The sequence below is a fragment of the Colletotrichum orchidophilum genome (genome assembly GCF_001831195.1).
Source record: "Colletotrichum orchidophilum strain IMI 309357 chromosome Unknown Scaffold_157.1, whole genome shotgun sequence".
Classification (NCBI taxonomy): Eukaryota; Fungi; Ascomycota; class Sordariomycetes; order Glomerellales; family Glomerellaceae; genus Colletotrichum; species Colletotrichum orchidophilum.
In genome coordinates, this window is record NW_019173113.1 from 36,492 (window position 1) to 61,991 (window position 25,500).

Consider the following 25,500-nt stretch of genomic DNA (forward strand, 5'->3'; position numbering starts at 1 on the left):
ACCACTTTGGAATCCCCGGGTCTGTTGCAGAACCTGTGCCACTACAATATATTGTAATTTGGTAGGATGGTGCAGTCAGGGGCGCTCGACCGCTTCAAAGTCATGGTTAAGGAACAACCCGGGGAAACTCGCCGAGGATAACCAGACACTCATCCTTGTTGTTTGCTGTTCAAATAGAATTTCTAGCAATGGAGCACACGATAGCCCATTCGACCTCATCAGGGTTCCCAGAGCATTCTTTTGTGCCATTGCAAGTTCTGAATGCGCAGTTTCGCGTGATTTCATGACTCTTTTTCCCTCGTGGTTGGCCGCCGTCAATCAGGTCAGGCAAGGGGCGCAGCAAACACAGCCGCAGATCAACCCACAAACAAGCGATAGAATGCCTAAGTCACACACAAGTGCACTTTGGTTGGCTGCAAGCTTTTTGCTGAGTATCCTATCAAGCCACGCGGGTAATCAAGGCTGAACCAACTGTAGATCATTCAACCCGTGGGAACCTCAATCAAGGCACAATCCGGGGCTCCACATTCTGCGATCCAGTCGTGCCAATGTCGGTGCTGGCCCGTGCAAGAGCTCTTATCGATAAGCCCCGCCGAGTTACTCATGATGTCAACGCTGCTTTAGACCGTCGTCGTCGGGATTCTAGCCATTGTGTTCCTGTAATTGCACCAATTTGACGTGTGATGCAGAATGCGTGGCGAGGTCAAGTAGCGAGGCTCGTTTCGAAGCCAATGAGGACAGCACTGGTTATATCCTGGAATTATTTTTCCCTAGTAGCTCATGGGAGCATATCTTGCAGATAACATTATTACACTTCATAATCTCATACCTAGGCAGAGATGTCAAGGAGCCTCGGCAGGGTTCGGACAGATGGCCCCAGAATAAACGATCAGTAAAGCAGCGGGGCATTCTGTCACCCGGGTGTGGTGTGGAGAGAGATTGTGGCCTCGACTGTCACTGCTTTAAGACTTCGCCGCTCCGAGTCAATCGATGACTCCTTTCTCGGTCCTCTCGCGACGCCAATTTTATCAGAACTAAAATTTCGCCCCTCTCTATATAGCCTACCTTACCTACCACGCTACACTGTACCTGGGCAATCAATTCCATCAACCATATTCCACAAGTCATTTGTATTGTTTCTGACACGCATCAATGATTCTAAGGATACGAATATAACCGCTCCCATCACCCCACCATGACAAGCAAGAACATAAAGTCATTACCGCACGAGAAGCGTAAGGGCGAAGCTGTACGGACATCCCACCAAGTTTGAATGTCTCTCGCCCCGACAATCGCTGACCATTCTCCTACAGGCTCTTAGCGACTTTGCCGAGTACGTCGAGAAGCAGCAAGCGTTGCGGTACCCTAGCGCAAAGCCGGCCGAAGATATCAAGGCCACCGACCCCCCAGAACATCAGCATGCCGAGCTCGACGAACTCTTTGACAACCTCGACCTGGCCGAGCCTACTCCTAGCGTCCGGTTGAAGGATCTCCTGCTGGGCACTGATGATGATGCCACGCTTCAGAAGTTGGAGGCGGTGATCCAGGAGAGGATATTAGAGGGCCATGGGGAGACCGTGTTCGAGCTTGGTTTCGAGAACAATGGCGAGTCGATGGGACTGTCAATAGAGCAGTGGGACAAGGCATATGACAGACTCAAGGAGGCTGCCAAGAGGATACGATCCGACTGCCATACGCTCATCACCAAGAACGTCGGTGGCGAGGTCGAGGCCCCGAGCGCTCAGTCTGGCAAAGACAGCCATTGCAGTGGCAAGATCATGATTCGCCAGACGCCAGCAACAGTGGAAGATGTTATTGAGACCCGAATAGCTGTGGTTGGCAATGGTATGTATCCCCTACCTCTGCCATTGACAAGCTTGCTGGGCGAGCTGGTCCTCTCGCAGTATGCATACAGTTATCGATGCAGACTAACGCAATTGTCGTAGTCGATGCTGGAAAGAGTTCTCTTCTGGGAGTCCTGGTAAAGGGAGACCTCGACGACGGCAGAGGACGTGCGCGAGTGAATCTGTTCCGTCACAAGCACGAGATTGAGACTGGCAGAACCAGCTCTGTGGGCATGGAGATCCTGGGTTTCGACACTGTTGGAGATGTTGTCGTCTCTGACACCCCCGGACGTAGGCACCATCCTGGCCCATGCCACCAGAACGAACTCACTAACGACGTACTAGGGAAACTGTCGTGGGAGGAGATTGGAAAGCGCAGCGCCAAGGTCATTACCTTTACTGATTTGGCAGGCCATGAAAAGTACTTGCGAACGACCGTCTTCGGTCTGCTGTCGAGCAGCCCAAATTACTGCCTGTTGATGGTTGCGGCCAACAACGGCCTGATAGGCATGAGTAAAGAGCACTTGGGCATTGCCCTAGCCCTCAACGTACCAGTAATGGTTGTCATCACCAAGATCGATATTTGCCCGCCCCAGATTCTCGAGCAGACCATCAGCCAGATCACCAAGATCTTAAAGAGTCCAGGAGCGCGAAAGATTCCAATCTTCATCAAGGACCGTGAGGAGTGCATAAACACAGCCACTCAGTTCATCAGCCAGAGAATATGCCCTGTTTTCCAGGTTTCCAACGTCACGGGGGAGAACCTCGACTTGGTTCGGACGTTCCTGAACATCTTGCCGCACCACGGACGCTACGATTCGGACGCACCCTTCGAATTCCACGTCAATGACACGTTCTCGGTTCCTTTCGTCGGCACTGTCGTCTCGGGAATTATCAAAGCCGGCGTCATCCACGCCGGTGACAACGTGCTCATTGGTCCGGATTCTTTGGGACAGTTTACGTCTACCAGCATTCGATCCATCGAACGCAAGCGGCTGGCGGTGCCGGCTGCTTCTGCGGGGCAATCGGCGTCTTTCGCCTTAAAGAAGGTCCGGCGCAAGGATGTCAGGAAAGGCATGGTTGTTCTGCCCAAGCTCGAAGGACAGCCAGCGCCCAAGGTTCACAGAGAGTTCATTGCAGAAGGTGAGTCATACCTAACAAGCTCCAAGGCGACGCTCACGCTGAAATACTCTCTAGTTTTGATTCTCTCTCACGCAACCACCATCAAGACGAAGTACCAGGCCATGCTGCACGTCGGCCCAGTCTCGCAGACGTGCGCAATCATCGACGTGGACCGCCCGTACATTCGAACTGGTGACAGGGCAACGGTGGCATTCCGGTTCGTCCAGCGACCCGAATATCTCGCCCCTGGGGACCGGCTTCTGTTCCGAGAGGGCAGGACCAAAGGTCTAGGGATAGTCAAGTCAATTGGCTACGATGCCAGCAAGCCGCTGTACCCGCACGGCGACTCTGCAACGGACGAGGGCAGCGCGGCGAACGGTAACGACGAGGAGAATGGCGAGAAGCCTGCTAACGGTCAGGAGGTCAAGGTTGGAGCGTAAATGAAATGCATTTGGCAATTGTGTAATTGGGCGTTGAGCGGTTTGAGTTCATTATTGCGGCGAGGAAGCATTGGATTTTGAGCGATACCAAGATGTACATTTGTCAGGAGACGCGCTTCTCTGCGTGTCTCGTACATTCATTTAAATATCATTTGCACTTGTTGATCTCACCTGCTCTCAACGTGCAGTATCTGCGCATCTTATTCGCTAGCCAAGTGATCATTCTCAGTCCACTCGAATCAATGCTGTGGGATATCTTATGGTACCAAACACCATCACAACCCGCACTGATCCGCCATCATCCGCGGGAACTCAACCAGCCTCACCTCCCACCGCCCCTTCCACCGTGTCTCTAGGTACTCACAAATCGCCCACGTCTCCAGCACGGCCCGCTTGCACATCCACCAGTGCTTCCGGTCACACACCCGCGCGAACCAGTACGCCAGCAGCAGCATCGCCCGCTCGTCCTTCTCCTCGAGCAGCCTCCGGAAGCGCGGGTCCAGCTTGCTGATGAACCCCATGAATGGCTTCACCAGCTCCCGTGAGTCCGGGTCCGCCGACGCGGGGATCCGCCAGCACGCGACCAGGGACACGGCGGCGGAGAAGTACGGGTTCGCGTGCGTGGGGTCCTCGCGGAGGCCAAAGAGATCCGCGAAGCCCTCTGGCAGGGGGCTCCACGTGCCCGTCGTCGTCCCTCCGTCCTCGCCCCCATCGTCACCGCCGATGGGGAGCACATCGGGCTGCATCAACTGCGCGTACAACTCGTTCGCCACGTCGGAAAATACCCCGCGCGGCGCGCACGGCGTATCCGTCATCTTCCAGACCTGCTTCTTCCCGTCGCCCAGCTTCATCCAGTCCAGGTCCGAGGCGCACGCGTCACGCAGGGGCCAGGCGTCGCGGGGCGCGGCGAGGGTGGCGACGTTGGCAAAGGCGGCGACGCCGATAAAGGCTGAGGCCAGCCAGAGGGCGTCGCGCTCGGCGGGGAGGATCGGGGCTGAGAGCTTGCGGTGGAGGAGGGAGACGCCGCGGTACCAGTGGTAGGCTAGGGCCGTCTGGGTGCCGGGGGTAGGGGGCAGGTTTGGGGTCAAGGACATATCGTGGAGGTGGGTCATTGCTATAACGGTGTGCATTACGACGGGGTGCTTGATGGTTTTATTAGGTGGTAGATCAGAGGAAAGGGGGGGGTTTGGGGGTACGAGGCTTACGCAGAATGCAATGGGCAGAGTCTTCTTCTCGTAGATTGATCTGCTGCGCGGGGTCCCGAGGCTCAGGATCGTCCTCTTCTGGAACCGTTCGAGGAGACGGACATCTGTTGGGGTCAACTGGTACGCCGCGTCCGGGCTCTCCATGGAACCTGTGCATGGTAACGGCGGAGGGACGTAACGGGGCGGGAAAGGGGGCTGAGCTCGAGGAGGAGGGGCGGCTCTCTGGAGCGGAGGAGCGGAACAAGTCCTTTGTTTGGGTTGAGGAGGTGTGGGAGTAGTAGTTGTAATTGTAGTAGTAGTAGTAACAGTAGACGATAGGTCGACTTTGAAGGCCACCTCCACGGACAGGGCCGTCGCGGCGGAGGTGGGAGCGTAGGAGCACGTCACACCGTAGGAGACGCATTTCACGCATTTGGGTTTAGTTTCGTCGCACTATGTTGGCTGTTAGACGCCGTGAACTACATATCTCCGTCGTATGTAGGCGAGAGCTGGACGGCCATCCCGGATACGGACCCGTGTTGGGGCTGTACCCGAGGGTCCCAATGAGGGATGGCTGGATGAAGCATGATGGGGCCAGGTTCGCGGACATGGTCAAGAATTCGGTACGGCGCATGGCGAATTCTCAAGTTCATGGAATGGACGCTTTGGAGGTGATACGTACTTTGACCCGCCGCAACTTGCAGTTTCCACATCCCTTTCTAGACTTCTTATGAGCTCTGCGCTTGCGCGCGTCGTCACTCGGAGGTGTTTCCGAAGCGGGCATTTCTTCAGCCTTTACTGAGATGATCCAAGATTGGGACAACAATGACCAGATCGTCTTGGAACCCGGGCTTGTTACCTAGCGTGGCCGGCACCCTGGTTTGGCGTTCCGCGATACGTGCGTTTGTGCGTGTTAGACGGTCTGACACAGTTCAAGGTAGAGAACCCTCAACGAGTGAACAAACACGTAACCGTTGACGTGAGGTGAGATGAGAGTGATGCGAGGCTGCCGGCAAGTACGAAAGGAGGAAAAAGAGCCGCAGGGAGGGGAAAAGCGTCAGCGCAGGAGAAAAAACCCGGGCCCCTTTTTTGATCCTTCCGGAGTTTACGAGGCCCACTGCTCCGGAAACCCCTCCGATCATTGAGGCCCGATCGACGTCGTCCCCGGGGCCGATCCATAGTCCTTTGCTTCTGTGGTGGGTATGATTGGATGAAGCAGGCGGGGCCTCAAAATGAGTCTAACCTCTGTTCGTATTCCGGGAATTCTGCGCTAACCTTGTTTCGTATCGGGGTAAGCCCCCTTCGTCAGCAGGGAAGCAGTGCGATATCTAAATCAGTTCGGACGCAGAGCTCAAAACCTATATACCTTATGTTAAGATGCCACCCACAACAGAGATGGAAATCCATAGTAAGAGAGTTATTAGAAACATCTTTACGTCGTCACCAATCAAAGCGAGCCCCCTAAAGGTGTACATACACCATCTCTTCACTCAAATCCACCCCAAAATCTCCACTCTCTTCCACCATGCGCGCTCTCATCCTCTCCGATCACGATCTTGATAAATCCTCTGGGCCTTTGTACTGAGGATTTATTCTGAGGGCGTGAATCATAGTACCGGATGTCGCGGTGAAGAGGAGCGTGGCTGGGAAGATGGGCTGCTGGTATCTCCACGGAAGAACGCTGATTGTAGTACATCATTTCTTTCATTACTTCGTAGTGTGCCTATTTGTACCCGTGTTAGGAAGGTATTTATATTCGCAGACAAATCCACCTCCCAAACCCCATACATCCACATCAATTACGCCTTCTCTTCCTCAACATCAATCCCAAACCTCATATTGCCTCCGTCCCGCCACCACCCAATCCCAAACCTCATCGCGCCGCCAAACACCCCAGCCCGACCAAGCTCCCCGTCACCCCTCCACTCCGCCCCCTCCGGCACTACCCTCCTCGTCGCCATCTCGCTCCCAGCAAGCATCGTCGCCGTCCCCGCGATCGAGCAAGGGTCATGCGGCAGCACCCCGTTCACGTCAATCAACAGCCGGGAGACGACGATACACATCGCCATGACGCCCAGCATCGCCTGCAGGGCAATCTTAGGCCCCGCATTTTGGTGCAGCCGTCGCGCATTCTGCGACACCAGGAGGCCTTGGGACGTGGGCAGACGGCTCGATCCCGTGCCGGTCGTGGTATTGCGCATGTTGGCCGCGATAGCTTGCGCAATGTACGTCTTGTAAAGCCCATTGGAAGCCTCCACGAGATTTTGGGAATTTCTCTCCCCTGCTAGCTCCTCGATCGGCCGCCCGTTCCTACCCAGGACGAGTGCCCGCGTAAATGGGTCAATGAGGCTGGAGTAGTTCTGCATATCAGTCCCGTTTGGTCCCTGAATCGTCGCGTTCCGGGCCGAGCTGGCAAGATCCAAGAAGAAGCCATTCAGGGAGAACTTAAAGGACGTCGTGTCTGATTCTGGCGCCCGCAGAAGCTGCTTCGTCGACTCGTCCACCACCGGCGGCAATGTCTTGCTGAGCGTCATGTCCGGGGCGTTGAACGTGACGTTGGTTTCGACCTCTTCAATGTTCTGGTGGCATACGATTGTTGCCAGGTCGCTTTCGACGTCGTAGCTGGTCCTCGTCGTATTCCTGTACTTTTCCTTCTTGGGGACGGCCCTCGCGGTTCCAATTGTCACCGCCACCGTAGGACAGCCCATTCCCCCGAGGTTAAAGTCCGTCGTCGGGAAACCATTGCCGGCGGATGGGCTCGTGTTGATTGCTCCGTCGCCGTAGACGAGACTCGAGTTCAAAGCACTCCATATCATGATTGAGGCCTTTCCGAGGTATACCGGTTGCCCCAAGCTTGGGACTTGAAAGTATTGCATCCACGTCTTAGACGTCACGTTCGTCGTCCTGCGTCCACACATCCATGGCAGGGTGGTATTTATGGCAAGCAGGACAGTTTCGTTATTGATGTTCACCGGGCTGCCCATTCCGCCTAGACGAACCTGCAGAGTGTCTCTATCAAACACCAGCGGCCTAACTTCCCGTTGCTTGGCAGGTATCACGGAGCAATTCAAGTTGCCCCGGATCCCCGTCATCTTAGCTGACAGTGGAACCTGACCGTTCGCGATGGTCTCATTGCGGAGACCCAGTGGCTTCATCTCATTGAGAACCAGGTCACCTGACGTCCATTTGGGATCTGGGAGGTTGACGTATTCGATCAGTGATGTAATTGCAGTTGCCTGATTATCTTCGGCCCACAGATTGGTCTGGTCGAGTCGGAACGTGTCCATTTGCTGCAGAGCAACGCCTTCGACCTGCTGCACGGCCAAGACGCTATAGAGGCCCGAGACTACAATGGTCAAGAATCCAGCCATAATGTTGGCCACGAGAATGGCAGTGACGCCGAAATGGCGTGACCGCATAGAATCCCATATGGCGTGAGGTGCCATCTTGCCGGTGAGATTCAAGAACACAGAGCGACTGGCAATGGCGTTTCGCTTCTTGAGCGCAGCAAATGGCGCAAAAATGGCAGCCATTGCCTCGAAACTTGAGTACATGCCGGCCAAGGAAATGGCCACGGCAGCAGGTATGTATGTGGCCAAGACGGTGGAGGTCTTCGTGCCCACCTCCAAGAACCCATCTCGATCGTCTGACAGGCGCTGGATAACTTCCAACGACGCCACAGCCATCAAGGGTAAACAAACACTGAGTGCTAGGAACCATGGAGCCCCCGCCAAGGGGCGCCACCAACAGATCGACTGGTTTTCCCTTGGCATTCCGCCACGTGAAGGCTCCAGTTGACCGCAGCTAGGCTCAATTGTATATGTGATCTCAGGCCCAGGTTGCAGCGACGCCTTGAACAGAAGCCCGGATAGTCTTTCTCGAATCAAGCTTGTGCGTGCTGATCCCAGGCCAGTGAATAGCTCGGTCAGATCTGGACTAGCCGCCAGTATTGTTACACTTGCTGCGATCGATCCCGGTTCTCTCGGTGCAACATTCTGAGGCCGAAGGAAGATCATGCCAATGCTGATGAGTGTGAGAATGCCCAAAAAGGAACACATCAAAGCTGTCGACAGGCCTTTGACATGCAGGCGGTTCTCCAGGTACGTGATGGATCCCTGTGTTGTCGTATTGGTAGGCTTCAGGGACGTCTGAGACAGCACCTGAGCGCCTACACCCTTGAACACTTCAGATGCGGCGGAAATCAGGAGTTCTGGATCCATGAAAGATCCTATAGTGGACAAACCCCGCTTCATCTTCATCATCAGAAAGAATGTTGGAACGGATGTCGACAAGACATAGTCTACCCCTCCGTCGCCAATCTTGGTCGTTTCCGCAGCAGTACCAACTGAGATACCAAGATAGCCATTCGGAAAGCCGGCGATACTATCAGTCGCGTTCGTCTCTCGGTTGGCACTCTGCAGGACAGCCTCCGATTTGGCACCGGCAAGGGTGGTCGATTTGACCTCATAATTGCTCATAGTGTAATTGTACTGACACATGACCGCCACCATTTTCTCCATGTAGATGAATGCGGGCCCGTTGAGCCTCGTGTCCATGGGAGAAAATCGCAGATCCGCCACTGTGAACAGCATCCGGTGCGGAAGGCTGGTATTGGTCAGTTGCTCGGTGGTATATTTCGTCAAAGGAGGGTTCAGCGGCGCGCTCCAATCCACATCATTATTGCAGGTATAGTCCTGATACCATGCTTGGTAATTTTGGGTGGCGTTTCGCTGCGCGTAGATATTGTGGTCTGGGCCGGCGGCAACGATGGCGCGGGTGATGTTGCACTCGGGGGTGGTGACGTTAACCACCCAGAAGCCGCCATTGATGCTGAACCATGGCAGCGAGGTTTGGGTCGCATTCTGTATGGGAAGAGTCTCGCAGCTGAACCCAATCTTGGCACCCGGCGTTGTGGCAGTGAAATTGGCGTCAGGACGACCATTTCCCAGGGCATTGAGCTGGGGGATGACCATGTCTTCCGATGTCCCGGATGGATAGGGCAAGTTTTGGAAGTTGATGGCGTAGTATACCTGGGCTGGGCCCGGTCCTACAGTGGTCAGATCGAACCCGTCGGCGTCGAAGCTCGTCGTCATTACAATCTCGACATTGTCTTTTGTGACTTCTGTCGTCTCGAGGATGAGTAAACCCGTAGAGAACACGGTCTATTAGCGTCAGCATGCTCCTGGCTACCTTCTCCGCTTTCCATAGTTGGTCTCTTACCGTCAGAAGAATCAAAGCCCAGCCAACAATGCTACTAACGACAGCCCAATGGCGGTTTTTGATTGCTTTCCATAAGCTGTTTGTCACAAGTGGCGAGACATAGTCCAGGAGAAGCGTCTTGTGTATAGCAGACAGGCCGCTTCGTAGTTCTTTCCACGGCATCAAGATCTTGTTGGCGTGGTCTACTTGTCGCCACAAGGCAGCAACGACTACGAGGACTTGATTATAATGTTAGCTTTTGGTGCAGTTTGATTGTCAGTGGATCTGATACTGACCGGCTGTGGGCCCGTACTTCCAGCCATAGTGGTTGACTTCCTGCTGAGCGCTCAACCCACGATTTTGGACGGAGAAGTGGTAGAGTAGAGCCGTCGTCAAAAGCATGGCGAGAAAACACACTGCAAAGATGACGAGCACCGTCTTCCTCAACCACACTGGGTTCCACATGCGAGGCCGCGACTCTTCTGACCATTGCGAAGGAGTTGGACTGTTGCTATAGCAAAACTCGGACACGCGAGGGCTGCCTTTCTTCTGAGAGTTTGCAGAAACATGGTCGTTCTCTAGGGACAAGAAAGAGTCGTCGTCGTGTCCGCGGATATCTGTGAAATTGAAAGGCTCGCCCATCAACGCTCTGCGCTCGTCCGAGGTCGGGTTTTGGCGGCATCGTATACGGCCATCTTGGCCCTGGTACCCCTCATCTCGCTCATCGTCATCCTGAACCCCAACAGCTTCGTACTGCGCCGAGCCCACAGGCTTTCGATGGATGCTCTTCGGCTGGGCTACAAACAGGTCGCGGGTCGACGCGACGGGGCCAGGCATGACGGGCAACGTCGGTGGCCAGCATCGAGAGGCATAGTAGATGACCCAGCGGCAGACTGGGTAATGGAGGCATGGAGTCTGATTTATTGGAATAAGGTAATGTAGGGTAGGAATAGGATGCTAATAGTGACTCCGGGGTCAAGGATGTCAAGTTCGGGTAGGCAGCGAGATTCAGCCCAAAAGCCTTCAACCAGAGTCGGATTGGTCCAATAGTGGCGTTGTGGTGTGCCAGGACTGGTGCCATTCCCGTCTAGAGCTCGACAAGCCATGTCCCCAGGGTGACTGCTTATGTGGTACCAAACCAATGACAACTCGCGCCACCGTAATCATTGCATGTCTAGGGCGATCTAATTAAGGCAGCTCTTCTTACTTGCCCAGATGAGCCCGTTAGATTTGGCGGCCGCGCACCATTAGTACATGTTGGTGTCTTGTACCTGTGGCTCTGTGTTGCATCGCAGGTGAATTGAATACCGGTATCACCCCGCTCCAAGACAGAATACTGTTGCCTACAATGAAGCCTCGCCGCAAATATCTAAACAAATGTCGCCCTCTCAGCTTCCGAAGCTGATGGCGTGAAAGAATGCTTCATGGGGTGGCGCGATGCGGTGACGATAAGGTTGAGGCACAGCCACTCAGGTACGGAGGTGCCGTTCAAAAGTTTTGGCTGAAGAGTACAGAGGCGATAATCGACGCTAGTCAGCGCTAGTAGTAATTTTACCCTACTTTAAAACGCGCCTTGCTTAATTAGGCTAGCTACCTTCTATTTACGGCCTAGATTAATATATTTTACTTTTTAATTATAAAGCCCCTAGCCTAGGCCTGATTAATTATTAACTTCTATTTTATACTACTATTTCTATTAAAATATTAAAATCGTTAGATATCCGTTATTATAAAAGCCTTTTTTTCCTCTTTATTATAACGTTTAAAAAAAACGTACTCTTAGCTATTAAAGCAATAATTTTAGCTTTTTATAACCTTATTAATAACAGAAAATTTATTAAAAAAAATTTAAAAACTCTCTTTTTATCTATTTAAATTATTAATAATATTATTTTATATATTAAAAATAAAAGCTTCGATCTTACCGCTTTTACTTTTAAAATCCTTTTTAAATATTATAAAAATACCCCCCGAGCCGGCCGGCTAAAAAAAACTATTAAAACAATTATTATATTTATTATTAATAAGATTTATTATAACCACTACGGTTATAAAAAAAATTACGCTAATATTACTAAAGATTTATTAAAAAATAAAAGTATTAACGTCTTTATTATTACCGTTTAATATATATTTTATTACGTTAGCTTTTATAAAACTAAACTTATTAAAAAGCCCGGTTTAATTAAAAAAAAATAATAAAGGCTTAAATAATACTAAGACTACGGTTATTAAACTTTTAACGATTAAAAAAAAGTAATATAATTAAATAAAATTTTAATAATATTAAACTATCGTAAAAAAGGCTACCGACTTTATATTACGACTTAATACGCATTACTAAACTAAGGCCTTACCCTATAAAACCTACGGCGGTTATTACACTATATATATAATAATAAAAACTTAAACAACCTCCCTTAAAATAAAAAAACTATAAATAAATTATATAATTATAATTATATAATAAAATAAAAAACGGACGTTTATAAATAAATAAAATAGGCGATTATAAAAATATAAAATAAACGATCGTTTAATAAATAATTAAATAATAATAAATAAAATATTATAAAAAATTTATTTATAATTAGGATTTATATATAAAATAGCTTAAGTTAAGCTTAAGGATAGATTTTTATAATTTTTTTAATAGTTAATTTTTATATTAAATTTAACAATCGCTTTTAATTATTTTTATTAAAAACTTATTTAATAAAATTACGATTAATTATTAAAGTTTTATTTATTTTATAATTTATAAATAATAACTTTATTAAAGTTATTTTTATAACGATTATTATTTATAAATATTATAGCCCCGATTTTTATTAATATAAACTTTATTATAACTAATTAGCTATAATATTTTAATTATTTTTATTTAATAAATTGACTTTATAAAAAACTTATTAAATAATACGAACGATATTTATTTAATTTTTTTTTAATAAAAGTAAATAGTTTTAAGTTTTAAATACCGAACTTTTTTAAATTAAAAAAGATTTAAAAATATTTAATATTAAATTTAATTTTAATAAAAACGTAGTTTTTAATTAAATAATATACGCTTAGATACGTAAAGCCGTTAAAAAAAACGTTAAATATAATAAAAAACTAAATAAACTTTTTAATATTAATACCGCTCGATTAATAAAAGCCTAAATTAAAAACGACTATAATATTATTAAAATATAAAAAATATTTAATATTATATTTAAAAGATTTGAAAATAAATACTAAAGAGTTTTAAACCTTATTAATTAAATAAATACGTTTTAAAATACTATTAATATTATTATTACTTTTTTTAATAAAGGATGATAAAAATTTAAATTTAATATATTTATTATTTTTAATAAAATTTTTAGAATTTTAAAAGGATTTTTAATTTAAATTAAAAATTTTTAAAATTTTTATTAAAAAGATTTTAATAACGAAATTAAGAAAGTCGTATACGTCGTTAGCTTTTTTAAAAAACGAGTTTTTAAATAGTTCAAGCCTTTTTAAAAAAAATATTTTAATAAGGAAACTTTTAATAAATATTTATTTAAAATACGAAATATTTATTATAATTTTAAAAAATTTAAAAAAATATTTAAATTATTTTTTTAAAATTTAAATAAAAAACGATAAACTGAGCGTAATATATTATAATTTTGATAAATTAAATTGGTAAAGGACTATTTAGCCGAGTTTAAACGTTTTAATATTTAATTTAATTATATTAATAATATTAAAATTTTTAAATTTTATTAAAAATTAAAAAACGAAGTTAAAGACGAACTTATTAAATTTAATAGATTAAATAATTTTTTTAATATATTAAATTCGTAATTAAAATCGATAATCGTTTTTATAAAAAAAAAAAAAAAAAAAAAAAAAAAAAAAAAAAAAAAATAAAAAAAAAAAAAAAAAAAAAAAATTAAAATAAATTTAAATAAAAAAAATAAAATAAAAAAAATTTAAAAAAAAAAAAAAAAAAAAAAACCGGCGAAAAAAAATTAATTTAAAAAATAAATATTAATAATAATTTTAATATAATTTTAATTAAAGATATTATTATAACGAGAATAATAATCTTTAATAAACTATTATTTATAAATAATATAGCGGATTTATAAACCTTAATATAGCGAAATAAAATTAATTTTATTAAAAAAGAAAATTTAAATATTATAATTACGATAAATTAAGATATATAGCTAAAGATTATAAATAGCTTAAACGAATTTAATAACGACTTATTTTTAAAAAATAAATTAATATTATTTTTAAAAAAGTACTTTATAAATCGCTTTTATAAACTATATATTATAATAATAACTATTTAATTTATTAAAATGGTAAAAAATAATTAAAATAATACTTTAAAAAACCTTTTAATAGAACTTTTATTATAATAAATAAGTAAAAAGTAGTTTAATACTTTAAGACTATTAAAAATTATAATAAAAAATATATTTAAATATTATTAATAATATACGAAATAGTTAAAGTATAATTTATTAACTTTTTTAAATAAGCGAAAACCTTTATAATAATAAAAAGTAAATTAAAAAAAAGGATAATAATTAAAAATAAAAACGACCTATTTTAATTAAAAAACGAAATCTTAACTCGTAAAATACGAATTTTAAATAAATTTATTTATATAATATAATAAATATTTAATAAAATAATTTAATATTATAAATAACGTTTTTTATTAATAAAGGATTATAATAAAAATATATTTATATTTTAATTAACTATTATAAAACTAGCCGATTATTAAAAAAAAAACGACTAAATATAAAAATAATACTCGCCCTATTTTAATAACGATTTTAAAAACGATTAAAAATTAAAATAAAAAAAGACTTTTTTTAATTAAAATATAAAATCGATAAAAAAATAAATATTATATATTTAATATACGGATTTTAAATATTAAAAAAACGTTATTATTAATATATTAAAAAACTAAATAAAGCCTATTATATAATAAATATTTATATTTTTTAATATTTAATTATAAAAATAGTCTTTATTATTTTATAATAACGATTATATAAATAATTTAAAATAATAATAAAAAATAATATATTCCGTTTAAAATAAAACTTTTTTATATTTAAAAAAAATACTAAGTTAAATAACTTAAGCGAAGAAATTATTAATAATATATTTATAAAATTTAATACTAAAGGACTAAATTACGACCTTTTTTTAAATAATATTAATATATTAAATTACGAATAATTAATAAATTAATAATCGCTTTATAATTCGAACGAACTTCGTAATATTGCTTAATAATATATTTAATTAAAAATCGATTATAAGATATTATTTAATATTAACGATTTTATTATTAAAAAGGAAGCCGATTTAAATAAATAATTAAAATAATAAAAATTTATAAGCTTTTAAAAAGAACTAGATTAGCTTATTAAAGATTTAAAAAACTATTTATATAATTAATATATTTTAAATATATAATTTAATATTAAAATATTTAAAAATTATAAATTATTTTTTAAAAAGAGAGAATTTATTAATAAAAAATAAACGATATTTATAATATTATTAATATATTATATTTATTTATTAAAAAATAAAAGCGTCCCGATTTAATAATTAATTATAAACGGTTTATAAAAAAAAATAAATATTAGCCTTTGAGATATTAAAAAACTAAATATACTAATTATAAAAAAATAACGAAAAGCGGTTAAAATAAATAAGTTTTTATATTTTATAATACTTTTTAATAAAAAATATTTATAATTTAAATTTTAAATAAATGGATATAATATAAACGTTATTATTAATAGCGGCGTTTAAAAAATCTTTATTTTATTAAAAATAGTAAATAAATATAAACTATTATAAGTATAAAAAACGAACCTATATATTTTATAAATAATAAAAAGAAAATAAGTTAATTATAATAACGGATATATTAACTAAAAGATTATATACTTTACAATATATATTAATAATTAATTAAAATAATTAAAATACGATATTATAAAAATTAAAAATACCGATATTATTTTAAGAATTTTATAATTACAAAAGTATAATTTATAAATAAATTAAAAAACCGGTTAACTTTATTAAATAGATTTAATTATTAAACGATTTAAAAAAAAAGGTTTAAATAAATTTTACATAATACTTAATAAATAAAAATAAACTAAATATATTACTTTTATTAAAACGATAGAATTTATTAAAATATTCGTATTTAATATAAACGATCGAGGATCGGACCTATTTTAAACTATATTTAAAAAATACCGGATTTATATAAAACTATTCGTTTTAAAAAAAAAAAAAAATTATTAAAATATAATAACTAAAATATAAAAATCAAATTAAAAAAAAAAATATAATTTAAGTTTTATTTATTATATTTTATAAATTAATTTAAACGTAACGAACTTAACGAGTATATTAACGATAGATTTAAAAAAGGTTATATTAAATTATTATCTTTTTTAATAAAAATACTAATCTTTTTCATATTTAAAAAAAATAAAAAAAAGCTTAGATTTATAATCGATTATAAAAAACTTAACGAAATTATTAAAAAGAATTATTATTTATTACTCTTTATTATAAAACTTAAGAAAATATTATATAAAGTTTAATAATTTATTATAATAAATTTTAAAAAAGTATTTAATTAAATTAAAATTAAAAAAAAAATAAATAAAAAACGGTATTTTAAATTTATAAAAGATTTTATAAGTATTTAATTATATTTTTTAAATTTATTAATATACCCGCTATATTTTAAATAATAATTAATTACGTATTTAAAAAGTATATCGATATTTTTATAATCGTTTATTTTAATAATATTTTTATTTTTTTTTTTAATTTCGAAACGTATAAAAAATACGTTTATATAATATTTTAAAAATTTTAAAACGTAAAGCTCTTTATTAAGCCCGATAAATATGAATTTTATATATAAAAAATAGATTTTTTTAATTATATAATTATGTTAAAATAAATTTATATATAAGTATTTAAAATAATAGTAGTTAAAAACTAATTTATTTATTAATATTAAAAACATAAAATTATTTTTAAAATTCGTTAATTTTTATTAACGATTTTTTAAAAATTAAATTAATATTATTAAACCTTTTAATAACTTAATAAAAAAAAACATAACTTTTATTTAAAATAAAAAATATAAAAAAGCTTTTAATAAAATTAAAAATTTAATTATTTTAAAATTAATAATTATAATTTCGGATTTAAAAAAACCGTTTAAAGTTAAGACCGACGTTTCGGATTTTATTATAAAAGCTATTTTAAAATAATAAAATTAATAAAAAGTATTTTATTTTTATATATTCTATTTTAAAACGTTTTATAAAGTAAAACTAAATTAATAAATTTACGATAAAGAATTAATAATTATAATTAAAGTTTTTAAAAAATAAAGACTATAGCTTTTAAAAATTAAATATAAAATTATTATTTATATAAATTATAAAAACTTTACGAACTTTATAATAAATAAAAATCTAAATAAACGATAAATTAAATAGAGCGAATTTTTATTAAAATTTAATTTTTAAATTATTTATTAAAAAAGTTTAGAAAACGATAAAATAGACGTTTTTAATAAACGATTTAATTATAAAATCACAGTCCTTAAAGAAATATAAGTAATTTTTAAATATAACAATAACGGTAATCTTATATTTATTATAAAACTTTTTATAATAGTTAGAAAAGTTAATATTAACCTATTTAGAAAAATAACTCCTAAGTGTTACGGCTAGCTAGTCGTAGTAAGGTTTGTATTAATAGAAGTCGGGGCTACGATATTTCTAAATAGTAATCGTCGTAAGAATAGCTTTAATAAAGCTATTATTTATAAGTCGTGAGGTAAGTAAGGTTTTAGTAATTAATTATAATCTTATTAAATAAGTTCTTAATAAAGATAGTTAAAAGTGATCGTTAGATTTAATATAAGAATTAATTACTAAAGAAGTTATAGAAGTTTATTTTTAAACCTAGTTTAGGCTATTTTATATATAAATCTTAATCGTAAATATATTTTTTATAATATTTTATTTATTATTATCCGATCGTTTACCGAGCGGTCGTTTATTTTATATTTTTACAATCGCTTATTTTATTTATTTATAAGCGTCCGTTTTTTATTTTATTATACGATTATAATTATATAATTTATTTATAATTCTTTTATCTTAAAAAAAGCTATTTAAATTCTTATTATTATATATATAATATAATAATTACTATAGGTCCTATAGAGTAAGGCCCTAGTTTAGTAATATATATTAAATCGTAATATTAGCTCCTCTTTTTAAAAATCTAGTCTTTAGGTTTATAAATAGGTTATTCGTTCTTAAGTTAAGGAATCGTTAAGTATTTTTATTGAAATATATTAACGCTATATTAAATCGAATTAAAAAATCGAAATTATAAATAGCTACGTTTTATTACCGTTTATTACGTATTATTCGTTTTTTTAATAAAAGTATAAAAATAATATCGTGCTCGAATTATTATTCTTAAGGTGTTCGTTATTTAATTTTTTTTAATTTTAATATTTACGGAATATATTATTGTTTAAGTATTTTATATAATATTTTTATTAATATTATTTATATTTATAAGTTTCTTAAGGACTATTTTTTATAAATTTTAATTAATAAATATAGTAAATCGTTTAATAATAAAGTCCGATCGCTTTAATTATAAAAAATAAATAAAAAAGTCGCGGTTTTAAAAAAGAGTTATAAAATTATAAAAAAAGGTTAAGGCTTATTAAAAAGCTTAAATTAAATTAAATAAATCGTTATTTAAATTAAAACGCTTTCGTTTTTAAAAGCGAATAGTATTTAAAAAGAGTTATATTATATTAAAAAAATTTCTTAAGGATACTAAAAGTATTTCCTTAGTAACTTAGGAGGCGTAAGTTAATAATATTTTTAACATTATTAATTAGGACGTTATAATAGCTAAGAGTTTTAAGTTTAAGTTTAATTTTAATATTTTTTAAAAAACTATTAAGAGTTTTAGAAGTTCGTAATAGGTTTTTATATATTATTTTCATATCCGTAATCTTTTTATTTAATAAAGTACTTTTTATATCTTTTTTTAATTCAGTAGTTAATAACTTATTTAATTTTATATTTTAGTTTATTAAGTTCGATAATAATACGATTTTTAATATATAAACCTTTAGGTACCGGCTTTAGGAGTAAGATATAAAAAACCGGGTAGTATCGTATCGTATTTAAGAGTTTTAATTTAAAATTAATTAATAAAACTTTTTTAATAATTTCGAAGGGTTTAAGTTTTTTATAATTTAATTTATCGCTTAGTTATTTTATTTTAATATTACAGCAAAGGAGATATACGTTATCTCCTTTTTTTAAAATTAGTTTATTAATTTTTAATCTATTAATATATTTTTTTATACGCTATTATATAAACTCGAGGTTTAAGAAGGCTTTTTTTTAAATTTTCTTAAGTTTATTTACGTTTATTATAGCTTTTATAGCCTATAGTCCTTTGCGTACTTTTTTATATATAGTTAGTTAAAATCCGTAGTTAAAGTAAAAAAGGGATTTTTTTATACTTTTATTAACTACGTTATTATATATAAACTGGGCTATTAATAATAATAATACTTAATTATTTTAATCGTAATTTATATAATAACGGAGGTATATTTTAAGAATTTAATTAATTTTTTCCGTTTATTTATCGGTTTATAAATAGAAAAAAGTTAATAATTTATAATCTATACCGAGTTATGAGATTAGAAATTTTTAAAACTTAATAATAAATAGCTTATCTTTATTAAAAATTATTTCTTTAAATAAACCGTGGTTAATAATAACTATTTTAAAGAAGGTATATATTAATTCCTTAGTATTACTTACTTTTTTATATAGTATAAAATAAGTAAACTTAATAAGTCGGTCGACGATAATTAAGATATTATTATATTATATATTCGTAAATAGTTTTTTAAACTTTAATAGTTTAATAATAAAGTCTTAAAAGATTAAATACTATACTTTTAATAATATTAATAATAGTTATAGCTTTTTATAAGGTTTATAAAGGCTATTTTTATTTTTTTTATAAATATCGTAGTTTTTAATAGCTTTAACGACTTTTATTTTTATAATAGATTTATTATAATATTAACGAATCCGTTTTTATATTTTTATAATACCTTAATAACTATGTACTTAAGTATTATAAACTTTTATAATAAGCTTAAGAGTTATTTTTTTAAACAGGCTAGTATTAACTCTTTTAACTATTATAAAAAGTTTTATAATAAGTATAAGATTATTATTATTATCGTATTTAAAAATTACTTATATTTCCTTAAGGACTATAACTTTATAATTAAGTCGTTTATTAAAAGCGTTTACTTTATTATTTTTTAAACTTTTTTAATAAATAATTCGGAAATTAAATTTAAATAGGAATTCGTTCTATTTAATTTATCGTTTATTTAAATTCTTATTTATTATAAAGTTCGTAAGGTTTTTATAATTTATATAAATAGTAACTTCGTATTTAGTTTTTAAAAGCTATAATCTTTATTTTTTAAAAGCTTTAATTATAATTATTAATTTTTTATTATAAATTTATTAATTTAATTTTATTTTATAAAACGCTTTAGAATAGAATATATAAAAATAAAATATTTTTTATTAGTCTTATTATTTTAAAATAGTTCTTATAGCGAAGTCTAAAGCGTCGGTCTCGATTTTAAATAGTTTCTTTAAATCCGGGATTATAATTATTAATTCTAAAATAATTAAGTCTTTAACTTTATTAAAGGCTTTTTTATATTTTTTATCTTAAATAAAAGTTATGTTTTTTTTTATTAAGTTATTAAAGGGTTTAATAATATTAATATAGTTTTTAAAAAATTATTAGTAAAAGTTAATGAATTTTAAAAATAACTATACGTTTTTAATATTAATAAGTATAAGCTAGTCTTTAACTATTATTATTTTAGATATTTATATATAGATTTATTTTAATATAATTATATAGCTAAGGAAATCTATTTTTTATATATAAAATTCGTATTTATTAAGCTTAGTAAAGAGTTTTACGTTTTAAAGTTTTTAAAATATTATATAAACGTGTTTTTTATATATTTCGAAATTAAAAAAAAAATAAAGATATTATCGAAATAAATAATTATAAAAATATCGGCGTATTTCTTAAATACGTAGTTAATTATTATTTAAAATATAATAAGTATATTAATAAGTCCGAAAAATATAACTAAGTATTTATAAAGTTTTTTACGGATTTAGAATACCGTTTTCTATTCGTCTCTTTTTTTAATTCTAATTTAATTAAATATTCTTTTAAAATTTATTATAATAAACTATTAAGCTCCGTATAATATTTCCTTAAGTTCTATAATAAAAAGTAATAAATAATAATTCTTTTTAATAATTTCGTTAAGTTTTTTATAATCGATTATAAATCTAAGCTTTTTTTTATTTTTCTTAAGTATAAAAAAAATTAATATTCCTATTAAAAAAGATAATAATTTAATATAACCTTTTTTAAATTTATTATCAATATATTTATTAAATTCGTTGCGTTCGAGTTAATTTATAAAATATAATAAATAGAACTTAAGTTATATTCCTTTTTTTAATTCGATTTTTATATCTTAGCTATTATGTTTTAATAGTCTTATTTTTTTTTTTAAAACGAATAATTTCGTATAAATTTAATATTTTTTAAATATAATTTAAAATAGGTCTAATTTTTAATCGTTTATATTAAATATAAATATTTTAATAAGTTTTATTATTTTAATAAAAGCGATATATTTAGTTTATTTTCGTTCGTTAAGTATTACGTAAGACTTATTTAAACCTTTTTTATTAAGTCGTTTAGTAACTAAATCTATTTAATAAAGTTAGTCGGTTTTCTAATTTATCTATAAATTATACTTTCGTAATTATAAAATTTTTAAAATAACGTCGATATTTTTAATCTCTATAATATCGTATTTTAATTATTTTAATTAATTATTAATATATATCGTAAAATATATAATTTCTTAATTAATATATCCGTTATTATAATTAACTTATTTTTTTTTTATCGTTTGTAAAGTATATAAATTCGCTTTCTATATTTATAATAGTTTATATTTATTTACCGTTTTTAATAAAATAAAAATTCCTTAAGCGCTATTATTAATAATAGCGTTTATATTATATCCGTTTATTTAAAGTTTAAATTATAAATATTCTTCGTTAGGGAGTATTATAAAATATAAAAACTTATTTATTTTAGCTATTTTTCGTCGTTTTTTTATAATTAATGTATTTAATTTTTTAATATTTTAAAAGCTAGTGCTTATTTTTTTTTATAAGCCGTTCGTAATTAATTATTAAATTAAAACGCCTTTATCTTTTAATAAGTAAATATAATATATTAATAATATCGTAAATATCGTTTATTTCTTTATTAATAGGTTTTTTCTTTTTAAAAAATAATTTATAATTTTTAAATACTTTAATATTAAATTATATATTTAAAATATATCGGTTATATAGGTAATTTTTTAAGTCCTTAATAAGCTAATTTAGTTCTTTTTAAAAGCTTATAGATTTTTATTATTTTAATTACCTATTTAAATCGGCTTTTTTTTTAATAATAAAATCGTTAATATTAAATAATATTTTATAATCAATTTTTAATTAAATACGTCGTCGAGCGACGTCGCGAGGTTTATTTAAATTATAAAGCGATTATTAATTTATAAACTATTTATAATTTAATATATTAATATTATTTAAAAAAGGGTTATAATCCGGTCCCTCGGTATTAAATTTTATAAATATATCGTTAATAATTTCTTTATTTAAATTATTTAGCTTAGTATTTTTTTTAAACATAAAAAAGTTTTATTTTAAACAGAATATATTATTTTTTATTATTATTTTAAGTTATTTATATATTTATTATTTTAAGATAATAAGGACTATTTTTATAATTAGATATTAAAAAATATAGGTATTTACTATATAATAAGCCTCGTTTAGTTTTTTAATACGTTAATAATAACGTTTTTTTAATATTTAAAGTCTATATATTAAATATATAATATTTATTTTTTTATTAATTTCGTATTTTAATTAAAGGAGGTCTTTTTTCGTTTTAGTTTTTAGTCGTCTTTAAAGTTATTATTAAAATAAAGTGAGCGTTACTTTTATATTTAGTCGCTTTTTTTTTAATAATCGGTTAGCTTTATAATAATTAGTTAATATATAAATATAATCTTTATTATAATCTTTTATTATTAAAAAGCAATATTCGTAATATTAAATTATTTTATTAAATATTCGTTATATTATATAAATAAATTTATTTAAAATCCGTATTTTATAAGTTAAGATTTCGTTTTTTAATTAAAATAGGTCGTTTTTATTTTTAATTACTATCTTTTTTTTTAATTTGTTTTTTATTATCGTAAAGGTTTACGCTTAGTTAAGAAAGTTAATAAGTTATATTTTAACTATTTTATATACTATTAATAATATTTAAATATATTTTTTATTATAATTTTTAATAGTTTTAAGGCGTTAAACTACTTTTTATTTATTTATTATAATAAAGGTCTTATTAAAAGGTTTTTTAAGGTATTATTTTAATTATTCTTTACTATCTCGGTAAATAAAGTAGTTATCGTTATAATATACAGTTTAAGAAAATAATTTATAAAATACTTTTTTAAAAATAATATTAATTTATTTTTTAAAAATAGGTCGTTATTAAATTCGTTTAAGTTATTTATAGTTTTTAATTATATATTTTAGCTTATTGTAATTATAATATTTAAATTCTTTTTTTTAATAGGATTAGTTTCGTTTTACTATATTAAGGTCTATAAGTCCGTTATATTATTTATAAACGGTAGTTTATTAAAGGTTATTATTCTCGTTATAGCGGTGTTTTTAGTTAAAATTATGTTAAAATTATTATTAATATTTCCGTTTTAAATTAAGTTCCTATCGTTATTTTTTCTTTTCTTTTTTTCTTTTATAAAAGCGGTTATTAATTTTAATTATAAGTTTAGTATATTAAAAAAAATCGTTTAATTCGTCGATTTTAATAAGTTCGTTTTTAACTTTATTTTTTAATCTTTAATAAAATATAAAAATTTTAATATTATTAATAAAATTAAATTAAATATTAAAACGTTTAAACTTAGCTAAGTAGTTTTTTATTAATTTAATTTATTAAAATTATAATATATCGCGCTCGGTTTATTGTTTTTTATTTAGATTTTAAAAAAGCGATTTAAAAGCTTTTTTAAACTTATTAAAATTATAATAAATATTTTATATTTTAGTAAAGTATTTATTAAAAAAAAATTTTTTAAAATACTTTTTTTAAAAAGGTTTAAACTATTTAAAAGCTCGTCTTTTAAAAAAGCTAATAACGTATATAACTTTCTCGATTTCGTTATTAAAATCTTTTTAATAAAAATTTTAAAAGTTCTTAATTTAAATTAAGAATCTTTTTAAAGTTTTAAGGGTTTTATCAAAAGTAATAAATACGTTAAATTTAAATTTTTATTATCCTCTATTAAAAGGGGTAATAACGATATTAATAGTATTTTAAAATATATTTATTTAATTAGCGAGGTTTAAAACCTTTTAGCGTTTATTTTTAAGTTTTTTAAACGTAATATTAAATATTTTTTATATTTTGGTAATATTATAGTCGTTTTTAATTTAAACTTTTATTAATTAGGTAATAATAATATTAAAAAGGTCCGTTAGTTTTTTATTATATTAAATATTTTAATTAACGACGCGGCGTATTTAAATATATATTATTTTATCGAGGACCGTATCCTTATTAAAATTATATTTAATATTAAGTATTTTTACGTCTCTTTCGGCTTAGGCTAACTCGGCGTTTAAAACCTAAAGCTTCTTACTTTTATTAAAAAAGGATTTAATAAATATCGTTTATATTATTTAATAAGTTTTCGTAAAATTAATTTATTAAATAAAAGTAATTAAAATATTACGGTTAATTAATCGTAATAAGGTTTATATTAATAAAAATCGGGGCTACGATATTTATAAATAATAATTATTATAAAAATAGTTTTAATAAAGTTATTATTTATAAATCGTAAAATAAATAAGGCTTTGGTAATTAATTATAGTTTTATTAAATAAGTTTTTAATAAAAATAGTTAAAAATAATTATTAAATTTAGTATAAGAATTAATTATTAAAAAAGCTATAAAAGTTTATCCTCGAGCCTAACTCGGGCTATTTTATATATAAATCCTAATCGTAAATATATTTTTTATAATATTTTATTTACTATTATTTAACTATTTATTAAGCGGTCGTTCGTCTTATATTTTTATAATCGCCCGTTTTATTTATTTATAAGCGTCCGTTTTTTATTTTATTATACGATTATAATTATATAATTTATTTATAATTCTTCTATTTTAAAAAAGGCCGTCTAAGTTCTTATTATTATATATATAGTATAGTAGCCGCCGTAGGTCCTGTAGGGCAGGGCCCTGGTCTAGCAATGCGTATTAAGTCGTAACACTAAGCTTATTATTAAAGTTTATAATATTTAAGTATATAGTTATTAAAATATTATAAAAATATAAAAACGGATTCG

The 25,500-nt window shown here is 32.6% G+C and overlaps 4 protein-coding genes across 4 annotated transcripts; 2 read left to right on the forward strand and 2 right to left on the reverse strand.

The window, feature by feature from the left end:
- Positions 1 to 1,195: 1,195 nt before the first annotated feature.
- CORC01_12550 (elongation factor Tu GTP binding domain-containing protein) lies at positions 1,196 to 3,406 on the forward strand (the record flags this gene model as incomplete). Its single annotated transcript, XM_022624170.1, has 5 exons — positions 1,196 to 1,249; positions 1,314 to 1,845; positions 1,947 to 2,135; positions 2,190 to 2,987; positions 3,042 to 3,406. The coding sequence occupies 5 exons, from the start codon at positions 1,196 to 1,198 to the stop codon at positions 3,404 to 3,406; spliced, it is 1,938 nt and encodes a 645-aa protein (XP_022469317.1).
- A 275-nt stretch (positions 3,407 to 3,681) lies between these two features.
- CORC01_12551 (uncharacterized protein) lies at positions 3,682 to 5,374 on the reverse strand (the record flags this gene model as incomplete). The annotated part of the gene is made up of 2 exons (XM_022624171.1): positions 3,682 to 5,043; positions 5,273 to 5,374. The coding sequence occupies 2 exons, from the start codon at positions 5,372 to 5,374 to the stop codon at positions 3,682 to 3,684; spliced, it is 1,464 nt and encodes a 487-aa protein (XP_022469318.1).
- Positions 5,375 to 6,389: 1,015 nt separating this feature from the next.
- Positions 6,390 to 10,626, reverse strand: CORC01_12552 (uncharacterized protein; the record flags this gene model as incomplete). The annotated part of the gene is made up of 3 exons (XM_022624172.1): positions 6,390 to 9,752; positions 9,811 to 10,028; positions 10,086 to 10,626. 3 exons carry the CDS (start codon positions 10,624 to 10,626, stop codon positions 6,390 to 6,392), a joined length of 4,122 nt encoding a protein of 1,373 aa, XP_022469319.1.
- A 5,657-nt stretch (positions 10,627 to 16,283) lies between these two features.
- CORC01_12553 (uncharacterized protein) lies at positions 16,284 to 16,430 on the forward strand (the record flags this gene model as incomplete). Its single annotated transcript, XM_022624173.1, has 1 exon — positions 16,284 to 16,430. A coding segment is annotated over one exon (147 nt), but the record flags the coding sequence as incomplete, so codon positions are not given.
- Positions 16,431 to 25,500: the final 9,070 nt, after the last annotated feature.